Here is a 17,187-nt window from a genome sequence, read left to right as displayed (position 1 = left end):
ACCACAACCCCCTTTCAGGGAGTTGTAGAGAGCAATGAGGTCTCCCCTCAGCCTCCTCTTCTCCAGACTGAACAACCCCAGCTCTCTCAGCTGCTCCTTACAAGACTTGTGCTCCAGACCCCTCACCAGCTCCGTCGCCCTTCTCTGGACACGCTCCAGCACCTCAGTGTCCTTCTTGGAGTGAGGGGCCCAAAACTGAACACAGCATTCGAGGTGCGGCCTCACCAGTGCCGAGTACAGAGGCACGATCCCCTCCCTGCTCCTGCTGCCCACACTGTTTCTGATACGGGCCAGGATGCCGTTGGCCTTCTTGGCCACCTGGGCACACTGCTGGCTCAATGGCTGCAAGTATTTAAACTTACTTTCTTATGCCAGAGGAACTGAACTGGTGGTCTATAGCTGCTCCTGACTCACGTTAGCACTTGCACTGGTACTTGGAAGCTGCTCTTAGTGCCCTGGCCAGGAGGGACGAGAGTGTTTCCAAGTCAGAGGAGAATGAACCGCTGCTGATGGGCATTTAGAATGCGACAACGCAGAGACATCTTTTTAACCTTTTTGCACACTTACAGCTAGACAACACCATGTATAAATTACATAACAAATCAAACAGCCTGATCCTGCATCTTTGCTTGCCACTTGTACTTGAAATCCAAATTTAGAAGTATTAACTCCCCAAATTTGGTTTCTTTCTAAAATAAATTGCTAAATTCTCTACAATGGCCAAATGCGTGCTCCCTGAAGAGGCCGATACCGAGCCTGATACAGAGCACTGGGAGATAAAGATATTTATATGCATATACATGTATATATCTGTGTGTCTATATGTGTATGTATGTATATATGTGCATGTGAATATAGCTTTATATATATTTATTGACGTTACTCCTGCCGCTGCAGTTAAAAAATTAATTAAGAAGTAAATTTATCCACCAAACAGTAGTAATAATGCATCCACTCATTCCACTGCCAGCGAACAGTGCAGAATTGTAGATCACGGAGTTGAAGAGCAGGCTTTAATCTGAAACCCACCCCACTAGCACTGGGGAGAAGGCTTTGCAAAAACCCCTCCTGTTCTGCTGCATATCCTAACCTGCTAATTAAATCATTTAACCCTCTAGGATTATTCAGAAGTGCTTTAGAAGCGTGCTAGCTTAGAAGGAGAATCAGAACTGAAAAAACAAATGGAAAACCTTTGCATATATTGCAGCTGATGCTGAGAGCCGAGCACAAAGAAGTAAAGTGAGAAACCTTGCCAAATACAACGGAAAGCATTGGCCAAACCCCAAGGGTGGCTCTTTACAGCAAGAATCTATAGGATTATTAAGTACTGTTGGAGTTACAGAACCATCCGCAGCCTTTGGCTCAGGTTACTCTCCTTACTGGACCTGGCCAAAAGAAGCAGGAACCAGCTTTGAGGAAAGCAAATCAGAGAAGACTTTGGGGGAAGAATAGATTTGTTCTGTTTTAAGAACAGACTGAGATCTGATTAACAGATATCTGTTAATTAAACAAATTTGAAAGTTGTTTATAGGTTCATAGATGCATTATATACACCTATATATAATAATCAGAACTGTGCTCTCATATATATGTTGAAGAGCACAGTTCTGCTCATCCAATGAAAAATTTAAGGTTATCAACCTTTCTTTATATAACTGGCGATAAGGTTACTGCATTATTTCATGAGTTCTTGCATCCTCAGGAAAGCCTATCCTTTCTTTTTTATTCTCCTTTATGTCCTAGGAACCGCAAGGGAACCCCCACCCTTTTACAAGGGCTTTTTTGCCTTTTAAACTTTTTACTGTTGCCCTTCAGGTATGACTCTTTCAGAATGTCTAGAATGAGTATGTTTTTGACCATAATTCTGTTCGTGTTGAAGAATGCAGAAGGGGGGGTGTCACTGCATAGGATTACGTAGCAGTGACGTGCTAAAACTAGATCTACTTAAACGACATGGATCTATTTCTAAAGAACAGTAGCCAGTAGTTTGAGAATAATGGACTAATGTAAAGGTTTGGGTTTTTTTCCTCCCCCCCCAAGAGCGCGGGAGAGTCCACATAGAAGATAAAGAACTTCCTGAGCATAAAAGCTGTTGCTATGTTATGCTCGCAGAAGTCTATTTTCTTGTTCATAATTTAAATAAAACCTAGATCAGTGTAAAGTATTTAAATATTTTCTAAAGGTTTTAATGTATATGTTGTGAAAAAAGCTGTCTAAAGTGGGAAATAATAGTTATTATTTTATATGTCATTTTGAAAACAATGATAAATGAATCCTAATGGTGTTCATAAGATAAGAAGATCTGAAAGCGATTTAATAAACCAAAAATTTCCATGTATTGCGACTGAAAGTATTTCTTTAATCACAGGAACCGTAGAACAGCCCCGGTTGGAAGGGACCTCAGATCATCTGGTCCGCCCTTTTGGGGCTTTACCTAGCACCGTGTCCAGTCGCATCTTGAAAACCTCCAGCTGTGGGGACTCCACCACATCCCTGGAGAGGTTGGTCCAGTGACTGATTGTTCTCACTGTAACAAATTTCCTGTATTGAGATGAAATGCGCATACTTTTTTCCATTTAGCAGTGTATGCGCAAAGCCCACTAAAATTAAGAAAGATTGATGTTTAGGCTCTGCAGAGGGATCTGGACAGGCTGGATGGATGGGCCCAGGCCAATTGTATGAGGTTCAACAAGGCCAAGTGCCAGGTCCTGCACTTGGGTCACAACAGCCCCAGGCAATGCGCCAGGCTTGGGGACGAGTGGCTGGAAAGCTGCCCCACAGAAAAGGACCTGGGGGTGTTGATCGACAGCCGGCTGAAGATGAGCCATCAGTGTGCCCAGGTGGCCAAGAAGGCCAACGGCATCCTGGCCTGTATCAGAAACAGTGTGGCCAGCAGGAGCAGGGAGGTGATCGTGCCCCTGTACTCGGCGCTGGTGAGGCCGCACCTCGAATGCTGTGTTCAGTTTTGGGCTCCTCACTGCAAGAAGGACATTGAGGTGCTGGAGCGTGTCCAGAGAAGGGCGACGAAGCTGGTGAGGGGTCTGGAGCACAAGTCTTGTGAGGAGCGGCTGAGGGAGCTGGGGTTGTTCAGTCTGGAGAAGAGGAGGCTGAGGGGAGACCTCATCGCTCTCTACAACTACCTGAAAGGGGGTTGTGGTGAGGTGGGTGTTGGTCTCTTCTCCCAAGTGACAAGACAAGAGGAGATGGCCTCAAGTTGCACCAGGGGAGGTTCAGGCTGGATATTAGGAAAAATGTCTTTCCTGAGAGAGTGGTGAAGGATTGGAAGAGGCTGCCCAGGGAGGTGGTGGAGTCACCATCGCTGGAGGTGTTCAAGGAACATGTGGACATGGCACTACGGGACATGATTTAGTGGGCATGGTGGTGTTGGGTTGGTGGTTGGACTTGGTGGTCTTACAGGTCTTTTCCAACCTTAATTATTCTGTGATTCTCAGTTTCCAAAGTACTCCCCTTTGCTTTAAATACCATATTGGTCATACACAATCAGCCTCAAATAATGCAAATGTTGATAGCATTGACTTTGTATAAAATTGATCAGCTTCAAATATCATAACTGAAACCTTCAGCTTCATGGTAATAATTAGTAAAAGTGATGTACTACTTAATGGTAGAAGTGTATAATTTTTACTGTAGTGAGGTAACTGGAGAGAAACAAACCTTCTGGGGCTTGGACACCTTCTCAAAGAGAGTTTTTGGTTTTAAGCTCAGAGTCTCTTTGGCTTATGCAGTGGGCTCTGTAAAATTTTGTAGCCCAGAGAGGAGTGGGAGAAAGAGCCCAAACCAAGCAGCGCGCAGCCGTTTACACGGAAGGCCAAATGGCTTGGAAGGGGTAGGTGCAGCCACTGCTAGCAGGTAAAGCTGTTACCTGCGGTTGTGACCTTCATTTGTGCTCCACAAGGAACAGCTGGGGCTACTGGTCTTGTATAAAAGCACCAGTTCCAAAATCACGCAGGAAGGTGCAGTCAAGTCTAGCACAACCATGGCAGATGCTGCTTTTTTCGTTTTGGGATTGGTTTGACTAGAGGCTCATCTGACAGTCCAGACTTCAAAGAAAAAACCAGCGATGCCACAGTCTTACAAAGCACTCACATATTTATGTTTGCTCATGTAAATGCTCCCAAGGGCTTCCTAGAAACGGTGGTGGTGTTGCAAAGTTTTGAAATACACTTTGTTGTGCGTGAAAGGAAGACCTGGAAAAGTGTCATGAAACTCGGTAAGGATGCGTAAATAACACTTTACCTTTCAGTCAAGATAGAAACGTGCCAATCTCCACGTTATGACACCGGGAAAAGTAGCATAAAACTAGACCATGAAAGAAGAGCGGGGCTATGAAGTGACAGTGCGGTTCCAAGTGCCGATTTCATGCCCTCTCACAGAACTGACTACTACATTCTCTGAAATTCAGAGATCCCAGCTCCCGCCAGACTCAAAACTCGGCAGAAAGCGTAAGCCAGAAACCCCTTGCTCTTAACTTGCTCTGGTATTTGACCCCGTGGTTGATCCACTCCCAGGGGCGTAGAAACAGACACTGCTGGTGTCTCCACTTCGCTACCACAGAATCACAGAATCACAGAATCACTAAGGTTGGAAAAGACCTGTAAGATCATCAAGTCCAACCAAAAAAAAAAAAAAAAAACACCACACCACACCACACAACAACAACAAACCACAACACACCAAAAACCAACCCACCCAACACCACACAGCTCCATGCCCATCAAGCTACATCCCACAATGCCACATCCACACACTCCTTGAATACCTCCAGGGAGGGTGACTCTACCACATCCCTGGGCAGCCTGTTCCAATGTTTCACTACTCTCTCAGTAAAGAACTTTTTCCTAATATCCAGCCTGAACCTCCCCTGGCGCAACTTGAGGCCATTTCCTCTTGTCCTGTCACTCGTCACTTGGGAGAAGGGACCAACACCCACCTCACCACAACCCCCTTTCAGGTAATTGTAGAGAGTGATGAGGTCTCCCCTCAGCCTCCTCTTCTCCAGACTGAACAACCCCAGCTCCCTCAGCCGCTCCTCACAAGACTTGTGCTCCAGACCCCTCACCAGCTTCGTCGCCCTTCTCTGGACACGCTCCAGCACCTCAATGTCTTTCTTGTAGTGAGGGGCCCAAAACTGAACACAGTATTCGAGGTGCGGCCTCACCAGTGCCGAGTACAGGGGCACGATCCCCTCCCTACTCCTGCTGGCCACACTATTTCTGATACAGGCCAGGATGGCGTTGGCCTTCTTGGCCACCTGGGCACACTGCTGGCTCATCTTCAGCCGGGTGTCGATCAACACCCCCAGGTCCTTTTCTGCGAGGGAGCTTTCCAGCCACTCGTCCCCAAGCCTGTAGCGTTGCCTGGGGTTGTTGTGGCCGAAGTGTAGAACCCGGCACTTGGCCTTATTGAACTTCATCCGGTTGGTCTCAGCCCATCGATCCAGCCTGTCCAGATCCCTCTGCAGAGCCTTCCGACCCTCAAGCAGATCAACACTCCCTCCCAACTTGGTGTCGTCTGCAAACTTGCTGAGGGAGCACTCTATCCCCTCGTCCAGATCATTGATAAAGATATTAAACAAGACCGGTCCCAAAACTGAGCCCTGGGGGACTCCGCTTGTGACCGGCCGCCAGCTGGATTTCACCCCATTCACTACAACTCTCTGGGCTCGGCCGTCCAGCCAGTTTTTTACCCAGCGAAGAGTGTACCTGTCTAAAACACCCTGTTGAGAAGAGCCAAACTAAACAAACTGAAACAGAACCGAAGCATCTCTCCAGAGCCAATTACTGACATTAACTCTGGTTTTCGGCAGGCAAGAGAATAACATTTTGTAAATGTTTCAGCTCAGACCTGTTACAAAAGCAATGAACAGGCTCGCGCTGCTTTGAAGTGCCCTTGTGCTGTCTCCCTTCTTAAGCGAACCCCGATTTCCACACAGATGGTGACACAACATCATTAGCACTTACATGGAAAACTCCTTTGAAACCTGTATCAAATTTGTCCCCATTAGTTTCAAATTCCGTAACTTGCAAGTAAAACTGGGCTTGGTTTCTTCCATCCTTTGTCCTAGTTCATTTGAATTCAAACCCGTAAGTAAATAGTTTCTTCGTTCCTTTGAGGTAGTCCGAGGTCTTGAGAAAACCTAGAAAATACTTAATCATCCAGCAGAAAGAACCGAAGTCCCATACACTTTGGATGCTGGACTTATGTTCAAGAATTTAGGATTATATGAAGTCTCATTGGTTCTGTAGATATTTAACATAACTGCTCAAAATCTTCACTCTTTTCTAGCAAGTTACTTGTGAATTCAAGAATCTCTGAGCTTAAATTCTGCTTTTTCCGGATTCATCATTTCAAATGGAGGCAACTTTTTTGGTATTATCTTTCACTGAAGCAAATCTCCACAGCTGTTAAAAAAAAAGTCACTATATATTCTGTTCCACAAAAGGTATGTTTTTAAGCTCTTAACTAATTTTTCCAGTGTGATGCATATATATATATATTTGTATATATATAATTCTTGAGACATCTATAATTCCTTTCATTTTAGTAGGCATCAGATTGCTTCAGCTAAATGCTAGGCAAGCTAACAGGCTACATGTTGAAGAGATGCTTGCTCGTGATTTGGAAAAAATAAGGAATTCCATAAACCGTCCAAATTGCTTGCAGTTTCTGGTGAGATCATCTAAGCCATTTCAGGTCAAAAAGCTTTTCAGATGCATTCATTATGCTCGTGTGTCCAAGTTTCTACAGAATCCACAGAAGAAATGCCAGAAACAGATGGATTATCAACATATCCAACAAGTTTTTTTGTATCCGGACTTCGATGATGATGTGCATGAGTCTTCCTGGAGTTATTTGGCAAGAACACTTCCAAAGATGGTCTGCATTTGTACTCATCTACCAAAAGTACCCAGAAACTATGTATAGAGTACAACAACACTTAAAATATGAGTGCTTTTCACTCATTAAGAGACAACAAACAACAGAGATACGCTTAGAAAAGCAACCGATGGAGGTTTCAAAGAGACTCACTCTGTTGGCTTGCAAGCATACACATCGAGTCACTCGGTTTGCTGTGGAGGAGGTTGCGCCTTCACGTTTCGGTACAAATAAGGCAGCAGTTCTGTCCTTACCATTTGTGCAGATTTCCAGCTCTAGGGGAGAGAAGTCTCTTCCAAGTGGAAGACTGTAACCTTACCCAAGAGGGTCCCATAAAGACATCTGCGTTCTTCTTCTACAGTTAATCGAGTGTGACACTCGTAGTGTAAACTTGCATGCATGGGACACAGATTTGGTAAAAAAACCCAACAAACCACCCCCAAAACCCCCTCGAGATGTACTTTATTTGGAAACATTAAACTGTGTGAGTCACGAATGTATGTAATTGCAGTTAGTTTTAAGTGTTGAGCTGAGAGAGAGAAAGAAAAATATGCGCTGCATCGCAGAATTTATAAAATTAACGTGCATTCGTATACAAGGACACGTGACAAAGTGCTTTATTAAAATAAAAAGCTTTAATACTTTTGCATTTAAAAGATTTAGCAGAAAATTATTGCTACAAACATGCTACAACAACATACATGTTCAAAAAGTTTTCAGTGCTTTCTTTCAAAGTTCAGCATTTTGGCAAAAATAAGTTTTTCTGTATATACTTCAAAAGTTGGCTATCGTAATACTGATATAAAATACTTCATGTAGGCTAAGGTCAGGTGCATAAAATACAATAAGTAATAAAACATACTGTTTGTATAAACATTTAAAGTATAAATTTCATTAGATAACATGCAAATACTGCAATATTTTAAATGGCACTTAAATATAGATACTGAGATTCTTTATAATTTTGCATCCAATATGAGATTCTGAAATGTACAAAACTATAAAAAGAACGTATTTCTTCACTGAAGTCAGGTACTAATACAGAGCTTGATTGTCATTTCACAAGCATTGAGCCCCATGTCCTGCAAATCTTCACTAGTCCAAGTAAAGACGTCTACTGAAATAGGCCCAGGGCTGGTTAGTTTTCTTCATAATAAAATAGGAAAGAATATTTACATGAGAATAAACTCTTAAATTTTTGGTAAGGTAATTAAGTAGCAGCAATTTGTTTCTTCCAAAAATGGTGTTTAAAATAGGTGCGTGCTTTTTGTTGTCACTGATATGCATCTGAATAATATAAAATTAACATTTTTCAATAAGCTCAAAACACTATTTTGTTCACTGCTGGAAAAAATCCTAAGATCCCTTCTCGCAAAAATCATAAATCCAAAATGTCAGAACCTTCCAGAGTATTTTTATGTTTCCGAGATCAATGGAAAACAATCTAATTGTGCTGAAATGGTCATCTGACTAGTAATGAATAAAAGAATCATCTTTTCACATTCCGAATACTTTTAGTTCTTCACTGAAAAATATTAGTTCATCAAAATCTTCTACAATTTTTGTTTTCTGGTTCAGTGATCAACAATTCTGAATGTCCTTCACAATATAAAATACCGCAATACTCATGCATATTTTCTAAGCAGTTATATAGAATATATCAATCCGGACAAGGTGAGTAGAAGGCTTATGAGCAGGGAGTGCGGAACAGGCGCCACTTTAACAGAAGGAGAAGAAATGCTAAACGAAACTTGTACTTGAGATGCAATTAGAGCTGAGAGCGGTACGTGTGACGCTAACGTTGGACTGTCTGAATTTATCAGTGACTCTATCTTTTCTGCTTCTTTATTGCAGGCTTCAATCTAAGAGGAAAAAAAAAGTGATTATTTCTCTTCTTGCCATGTAAAATGCCAATGCAAAAGTGTTTCTAGATGCCAAAATTCTGGAAGGAAAATCTGAGTTATTCCCATCAGCGCATAAGATTTATACAACTTTTGGGAGTATTTCTTAGAAAACATATTGGAGCTCTTATCATAGACTTTGGTACTATGAAAACTACTGTGGAGGCCCCGAGTAGTAGCAAACGGGAAGGAAGGAAGCTACATACAAGTTATCGTGGGTGATGTGTTTTGAACGTTGATGCCAAAAAGCTCACAGTAGATTATAACTAAAGTAAGTACCTCTAAAGCGGTGGTCTGTTTTCCTGATTGACCAAGATACTGCCTTGAAGTCTGCAACAGTGGAAAAATCAGGATTTTCTACTTATTGGGCTTTTTCTTCCAAATCAGGGAAAAATTATTTCTTTTATGGAGAGGGAAGAGAAGAATGGAAGTAACAGCAAAACCTGGGAAAACCCAGGTTTCCATTCCCCCCCTACATGATGATAATTATGAATTTATGTTAGAAAATCCATTTTTTTCCACCTTACCTTCTACTGCAAAGGAATCAATTTAGCGCTAAGTCTCTTTAACAGTTTTGGAAGCTGCCTCTGGTGAAGTTTTAACTTAAACTTAGTATCTGGCCGCCCAAAGCTTTGAAAGTTGAGGAACTTCTAGCTCAGCAACGGGTGTCACCAGTGAGATGAGCAGCTCCTCCCTGGTTTCAGGTGGCCTCTCTGATTTCAGAGCATCCTCCTCTCCCCAGGCATCTGACAACACCTGCTGCAGATGGAGCGAGGGCTGACCAGCCTGGCAAGGCTCAAGACCTCATTTCCTAAGTCTTGGTAACATTTTGAGCTATTTCTGCTAAAGAAGGAGATGTAAATTGGAGCTGAGTTGGACATAAGAGGGTTGCTCCCGTGGCACAGGCAAGCAAAATACACACAACGTATCTGCTGGAGGAACAGCTACCCTATTAGATACTGCAGCTGGCAAAGTTTATGGCGGTGATTCTATCCCCTCACGCTGTACCGTAATTTTAGCCCTTCCCAGAAGCAATCCTGAGCATGCAAAATGAGGTTGTAGAAATCAGATGGAGATGGGAAGCAGCCATCAATATAAAATAAACAACAAGGAAACGGACCTGCCTGAATTCTGTTTGTAACGTAAAAGATGAGAGAGAGACTGTGGGCAGGTTTTCTCCCCCCTTCCTTTTCAAAGTGAAATCCTTCACAGAATGACAGAATGAGAGGGGTTGGAAGGGACCTCTGGAGATCACCTAGTCCAACCCCCGCCAGAGCAGGGTCCCCCAGAGCAGGTTGCACAGGAATGCGTCCCGGCGAGTGCTGAGTATCTCCAGAGAAGGAGACTCCACAGCCTCTCTGGGCAGCCTGTTCCAGGGCTCTGCCACCCTCAGAGGAAAGAAGTTCCTCCTCATGTTGAGATGGAACTTCCTATGACCAAGCTTGTGCCCGTGACCTCTCGTCCTGTCACTGGGCACCGCTGAAAAAAGACTGGCCCCATCCTCCTGGCGCCCACCCCTTCAGTATTTATAAGCGTTGATTAGATCTCCCTCGGTCTTCTCTTCTCCAGAGTAAACTTCATGTCACACTAGTACCCATCAACATGTCAGGTAACAGAATGAACCAGTCAGAGCACCTCATCTCCAAAGGGACTTCATTGTAAAGTGCTGTCAGCAGGGCCAGGCAAGACTATTAGAAACAACTATAAAATGACAAGGAATTATGTTCCTTGATCTTGCACAGGTTAACAAGCAGAAAGTAAAAATGAAGCAACAGCTCTGAGACAATAATAATGCAATACGTAGCCAAAGCCTTGCTTCTATCGCTCTGAACTGCTCCTAAGAAAGTACTGTAAGAACTCGGAGCTGCATTTGTTGGTTTACCTTTAGAGTTTAGTACTGTGAGCTTCAGGTTCTTGTTTGCTAGCATGAACTAGCTGTGACACAGCAAGCCGGGCAGCTTATTGGAATGTTACTTCCTTTTTAAGGTCGTAATAGCATTTTGGGATCTCCCAGCACTTTTTACCATAAGGTGGAAAGGAATATCAAAACCAGGATGGTCTCAGAATAGTATCAACAGATCCTCTTCAGTATGAACTACTGCTTAACATCAAGACGCGCACAGCGTATTAACATGATACCAATATGTGTGATGTGCTTCAGCCTGATCACGTATACTTCAATCTACTTTTAACCATTACACCGGAGCCAAAGGAGTACCATTTCATACGCAGGTATGCGTTTAATATACAATTAATATTCATTTAAGAGGTCATTCAGTAATTTATTTCTTTTCATCAGTTTACATTTTCTGTTATTTTAGCCATAGAAAGTTGAGGGTTCTGCATTTATTAATTTTAAAACAAAAATCATACTACTTTATCCTTGGCCTTCCTTCACCTCACCCCTCTAATTACCCACACTCAAAAGCCTCTTACCAGAAGAGCGGGATTCTCGAGACACTTTTTACCATCCATAACACTAGCTATTCAGATCTGAGTCACTAGAGAAATCCCCATGTACTCAGTACACTGGAAAAGGCACAATTTTAAAACCGCTATATTGAAAATAGTAAAGTGTACTCATATAGAAATGAAGTAAATCCATGCTGGGTAAACAAAATAATAACATAGTCTACCTGCAATGGTTTGGGGTTCTGATCCACAGGAATGATGAGAATCACGATTTCAGATTCTATGCTCAAGTATCCAAACACATCACACTGTGGCACTGAGACATGCAGGCGGATTTTTTCAAGTATGTCAAGTACTGTTATAGGCTTTTTGTTTGTTACCTGGAAAAAACCAAAGAACTTTGTGGATGATGTGATATTATGGAAAACCACATTTCTCCTCTTCAGTTTTAATAATTTTATGTCATGCCAGAAAATTTGTTTCAGCCATTAAACTACTCAGTTCCAATCTCTAGCAAATAAAACCAACAACCCAAACCAACCCCCCCAAAACCATAAAAAAGTGAAAGGAAGAAGTGGAAAAATGTTTTACTTCTTAAATTAACCATGGTTTTGATATGTGTTGTTCTCCACCTTCATGGTTAGTGTTTATATGTATCATGTACCTCAAAATAATGTAAATCGTTATCTGTTACAGCGGCTTGTACTCCCGTGCTGGGAAACAAGAGGCAGAGCAGCCCTACCAGCTGGCACTCCTTTGCCATTGCAGAACCTGTTCCAAGAGCCACCAGAAGTGAAGATCTATGGCTATGTGAAGACAGATGTACGTCTGTATATATGGGAACGTGTGACATTTCAAAATCACTACATAACTACCAGGTAAATATATTTTTCTCTTAAAATTCTTATCTCTGTTCTGCTGTCTGTATCTGACAAACAATAATTTGATTGTAGATGCTCAGTCTGTTTAAGGACTGCCGCACCTTAAAGGTTTTTCACCTTTTTTCCAGGTCACTTCTGGATGTGTTGGACAGCATAGACACCAACACAAATACTTCACTTGTAACTTCTGGTCATTCTGTTGTGTTCCGTTTTCTAGCTTTAGCTGCAAGAGATCCATCCTTATTACCCTACTGTACCTTCATTTCTTTTAAGACCACTGGTACAGGACCTTAACAAATGGAAATCTGGGAAATCCTGGTAGACTACATGAATCAAATTTGCAAGGTGTCACACAACACTGCTTTTAAAAGATCTTTGAGGGATTTCCTTGTTATAGCCCCATTAAAATGGGGGGGCTGACTGAGCAGCAAATCCTGTTCAAACAGTCTTAAAACAGAAGCATGGATACTTTAAGGATGACTGATAGTGCCAAACTTGGATTTTCATGTCTTGGATTAGAAAGGTAGTAGATTAGATTAGAATCTTAGCACATCTCTAATGTTTCTTTGCTCTGCGTAGATGCTCACTTTTGTTTCCTGCTACCTTTACAAAAAAGGCCAGAGTGAGGGGAGAAAAAAAAAAGTCAGATTTATAGTACTCTTCAGTAACTGAAGCAGTTTTTTCTCACATGAACCACCCGTCTGAACTACAATAGGCATACATTACTACTCCTTGCCCTCTTGGGTTGGTTAAAGCGTGTGATAGTGTTTCTAGCAATGATTCCGTTGATCTGAGACTTAACCATCTCCAGTAGAATGGATGTATACACTGTATGTATACGTACACTGTCAAAAGCAAGAGCTGCACACCAATCCTATAGTTTTACTGATGGAATCAGAGGAGATCAATGTTATTAACATTAATTTCATGTAGGTGACAAAAGGATCAAATCTACTCAAATACACAGTTGGGCATATTCTGTTGTATTATTAGGAGGTATTAGCCGGCCTCTGACTCACACTGGAGAAACAAAGGCACAGAGCTACTACCTCTCTATGCTCAGGGTAGTGTCACACCATGCACAGTCTCCAGGTGGCTGTGACCAGTTAGAGATCATCTCTGGGGGCTTACTGAATGACCCCTGATTGAAGTTTCCAAAGGAGAGAGCTTCAGTCAAACTTCTGTAATTTCCAGTATGTGCTAAGAGAATGCTGACTTCAATGTTTGAGAGATGACATGTTTTAAATGTAAATATATATATATATTTATATATATGAGTTCTGAAAACTTGAAGACTGTGTTTTATGGTGGTAGGTGAGCAAGAGACGAGAAAGTCAGCAAGACTTTGGTGACAAAGGGAAGCAAAAAGAGAGGGGAAAAACTAAGAAAAAAAAGCAACTACTAAGTACCCTAATCCAGGTATTAGGGTACTTAGTAGATTAGAGGAGAGTAGTTAAATTATCACCAACTACTTGAATAACTACTTGAGTGAGTCCAATAAATTTCTTTAACTAGAAAACCTTCTTCTAACTAAAACTAAAAATTCTTCTTCACAGCCACATGTTGTAATGTATGAACTGAGAAGCTGCAGTGGTCACTGTGTCCCTGGTACCATTAGAGATGACAACTGGAAGACATTCCAGGATGTGATCATGACCTAACAGACATTGTTACTCAGCAAAATTGGTCAAGGCACACCCATGGCACACACAGACCCAGGATCTCCGAGAGGAAATCAGTAGAACATCAATCAGCAGCACACCCTTGAGATGAAGGCCAACCACAGACTGGGCTGCAACAGCAAGAACAGAGCCAGCAGAAGTCATCATCCCCCTTTATTTACGCCTCCCCTCCCTCCCCAGGCCACACCAATGAACTGGAGAGAGTCCAGCAGTGTTCAGCTTGTGGAATCTCCACTCCTGGAGGTTTTAAAAACTCAGCTGGCCAAGCTGATCTAACCAGAGTTAACCTTGCTTTGAGCAGGGGGTTGGACTAGACCCTCCAGGGGTCCTGTTCAAGCTAAATTTTTCTGTGTTTTTACAATAATGGCTAATTCTTTCTACTTCTAAACATATAAATAGGTTGATGTAATTTTATACTGTTTTGGGGAAATTCTTCTTCATATTTAAAAAAATAAAAATCATGTGCAGATGCAAACGTGAATTGTTTTGCCTCACTAGGTGTGATCGTCATATTACTCTATTTTGTTGTGATGTCGTGCCAAAAATCAAGCGTTCTGCTCCGTTCCGTATACTGAAGCATAAAAGCAGGGGTCAATGAAGTGCAATCCTTTTATACACCACACGGGGAGTCTGGGCCTAGTATGTTGTGTTCAGTGATGACAATCAGCATCAGAATATCCATCTCACACTGGAGGTTTTCAAAGAGCAGCAGTGAAGGACGCTGGTGTCTGACTTAGAGATGTTTAATTTAACCCCAGCATTGTAGCTGATGAGCAACAAAATCAGTGACAACTAGCTAGATAACCCAAAGAGTGTAAACCAATCCAATTTAAACGTAAGACAATGTCAGAACTAAGTTACCTACATTAGGAAATAGTGAGCTAGCAGAATAATCTTAACAAAAAGGCCATAAATAACAAATACGCACTGTATTACTACCATGAGACAGATGCAGTTCCGTATCATTTGTCTTTACTACTACAAGTCATTTAAACTGCAAACCTGAATGTGTTTGCTTGTGCCTACTCTAATCCTGTTTTGCTTTGCACTGTAATTACATTTCTATGCCTGATATTAAGAAATAAAGGAAAGTAGAAAGAAAAAAAGAATCAAATCACACACTATCTACTGGAAAATAATTGATTTTATAATGTGTTAACTTTTCAGGAGGGAGTGTACAGTAACTCGACTTTTTCATATACCATTTAATATAAGGCATGATTAAACTGTTTACCCTTGCAAAAGTATCCAGCTTGTCTTTGTCATACAAGATTCTCAGCATTCCAGCACATAGTGGACAGCAGGCGCCTATGTGAATAAAAGAAAATAAATCTCAGAAATCAAAGCAAATAGTCTTTTCACTTTTAAGTGAGCAGAGGTCAAAAATTGAACTTTAACTGAGAATGAAAAGAGCAAAACTACCAAAGCAAAGTAAATCTTTCAATTTGATAGCAGAATTGCACAATTTCTATGGTTTTTTAATGTTGAAAACATTTATAATGCAAAGGTAGTCCCCTTTCAACACACATTTACTACCACCAAGATGAAGCAGCAAGATGAATTTTAATCTGTTTCAAGATGATAACATTACTGTAAGCTAAAAACCACAGGCACTTTGTGTACTACAGGCCAAGGTTTTGTATGGATGAGTGCATATGCAACTACAGAAATGATTGCATTTCAAGAGCTGAAATAGCTAGGACATGACAGAAGCAATTACGCACACTGCAAACATTAATTTATGCAGTTATACCATGTTAGAACTTAGAATCTTTATATAATAAGCGGGGGAAAAGGACTTGTCTGACACATTTGTGTTTAACACAGAAGCATGTCATATTTCTCCTGGTGTTTCTCCTCTTTATCTCAGAAACCAAAGAGCTAATATTTCAACATTCTGCCCATGACTGTATATCTAATTCACCCCCCCAACTTTTATATATAATTCACATTCACAGAGTGACTTTTACAATATTAGATGTAATACCAAAGCACAAAGACCCTTTTTCAAACCAATGAATGAGAAAAATGCATAAAACTGCCTCTTTTTAAAAACTGAGCTTTCCTTGCTCTGTGTATTACCCATGATTAGTTCCTGACTTTCATAAAGGAAGTATTTGTGAAAACAATGAAAAAAACAGTTCAAAACAGCACAACTGCAAAACTATTCCTACTGTCTTCCTCTTTCACAGTACTGTAAACACATATGGTATCTTACTCTGTCTTCTAATTAAATATAATCTTTGTTCTTCTGGGAACTCTGACGATAGTTTGGCATTCCAGTGTGGTATCTGTGCTGCCACTTCCGAAAAGTTACTCGTCTGATTCCCAGTGACATTCTACCCTCGACACCACAGACCTCATTCGTTTCTCCCAAACCAGTCCTATGGGGACAGCAGCAAGTTTCTAAAGACTGAAGGAGCGTGATTCCTAAAGCCAAGGCCTTTCCACCTCGGAATTACTCGTCTGAGTCCTGATACTGGCTTGTTCTAGCCCTAAGTAAAAATGTCTCCTTCATCCTGGGGAACTGGGGTTGTTCAGCCTGCGGAAAAGGAGGCTGAGGGGAGACCTTATCGCTCTCTACCACTACCTGAAAGGGGGTTGTGGTGAGGTGGGTGTTGGTCTCTTCTCCCCAGCGACAAGCGACAGGACACGAGGAAATGGCCTCAAGTTGCACCAGGGGAGGTTCAGGCTGGATAATAGGAAAAATGTCTTTCCTGAGAGAGCGGTGAAGCACTGGAAGAGGCTGCCCAGGGAGGTGGTGGAGTCACCATCCCTGGAGGTGTTCAAGGAACGTGTGGACGTGGCACTGTGGGACATGGTTTAGTGGGCATGGTGGGGTTGGGTTGGTGGTTGGACTTGGTGATCTTACAGGTCTTTTCCAACCTTAGTGATTCTGTGATCCTTTCTCTTAGATGTCTCAAAGACATTATGGAAGACAATACTTTAAAGCCGAAGTTTTGTTCCAAATATACACCTATTTATACACATAGCCTGGAGCCTCTCTCCTACCTGCAGTAAACTTCAGCAACAAATTCACATACCTGGGGCAATAACTGGTTTGCAGCCAGTAGCAGAAAGCTGGGGACATTTAACAAAGGCACACTCAGTATGAAAACCGTAGTCTGAGAGAACCCCCACAGCCTGGCAGTGTCCATAATAGTCAACAGCCACGCGGTCAGAATAGGCGGCACAGACGCTGCTGTAGGTTTCCCCGTTATGTCCGCATACAGGTTCCACCGATTTGCAAAATGGCTGAAACACATAGAAATGTTTCAAAGATCAATTTATTCATGCTACAGACAAAACTTGAGAGTAGTTTTAACATTAGGGAAACCAAAGTTAATGGGAATTCGCTGATAATATTGTTAAACATTCAAAAAAGTAGGAAATCTAGAGTAAGTAACCTGCCAT

General features: G+C 41.9%; 1 protein-coding gene across 2 annotated transcripts in view; it reads right to left on the bottom strand.

Annotated features, from left to right (window-relative positions):
* Window positions 1-7,618: 7,618 nt before the first annotated feature.
* The window catches only part of RECK (reversion inducing cysteine rich protein with kazal motifs), a 74,096-nt gene continuing 64,527 nt past the window's right edge, over window positions 7,619-17,187 (bottom strand). For both annotated transcript variants that reach the window (XM_059836192.1, XM_059836193.1), the window contains 4 exons: window positions 16,818-17,028; window positions 15,008-15,081; window positions 11,435-11,590; window positions 7,619-8,759 (listed from right to left, as the gene is read on the bottom strand). In XM_059836192.1, the coding sequence (XP_059692175.1) occupies window positions 8,544-8,759; window positions 11,435-11,590; window positions 15,008-15,081; window positions 16,818-17,028 (657 nt within the window). In that variant the 3' untranslated portion in view covers window positions 7,619-8,543. The remainder of the gene's footprint in view (window positions 8,760-11,434; window positions 11,591-15,007; window positions 15,082-16,817; window positions 17,029-17,187) is intronic.

Source organism: Gavia stellata, chromosome 3, assembly GCF_030936135.1.
Source record: "Gavia stellata isolate bGavSte3 chromosome 3, bGavSte3.hap2, whole genome shotgun sequence".
Lineage (NCBI taxonomy): Eukaryota > Metazoa > Chordata > Aves > Gaviiformes > Gaviidae > Gavia > Gavia stellata.
The sequence above is the reverse complement of the archived record's forward strand: the minus strand, read 5'-3'. Positions and strand labels throughout refer to the sequence as shown.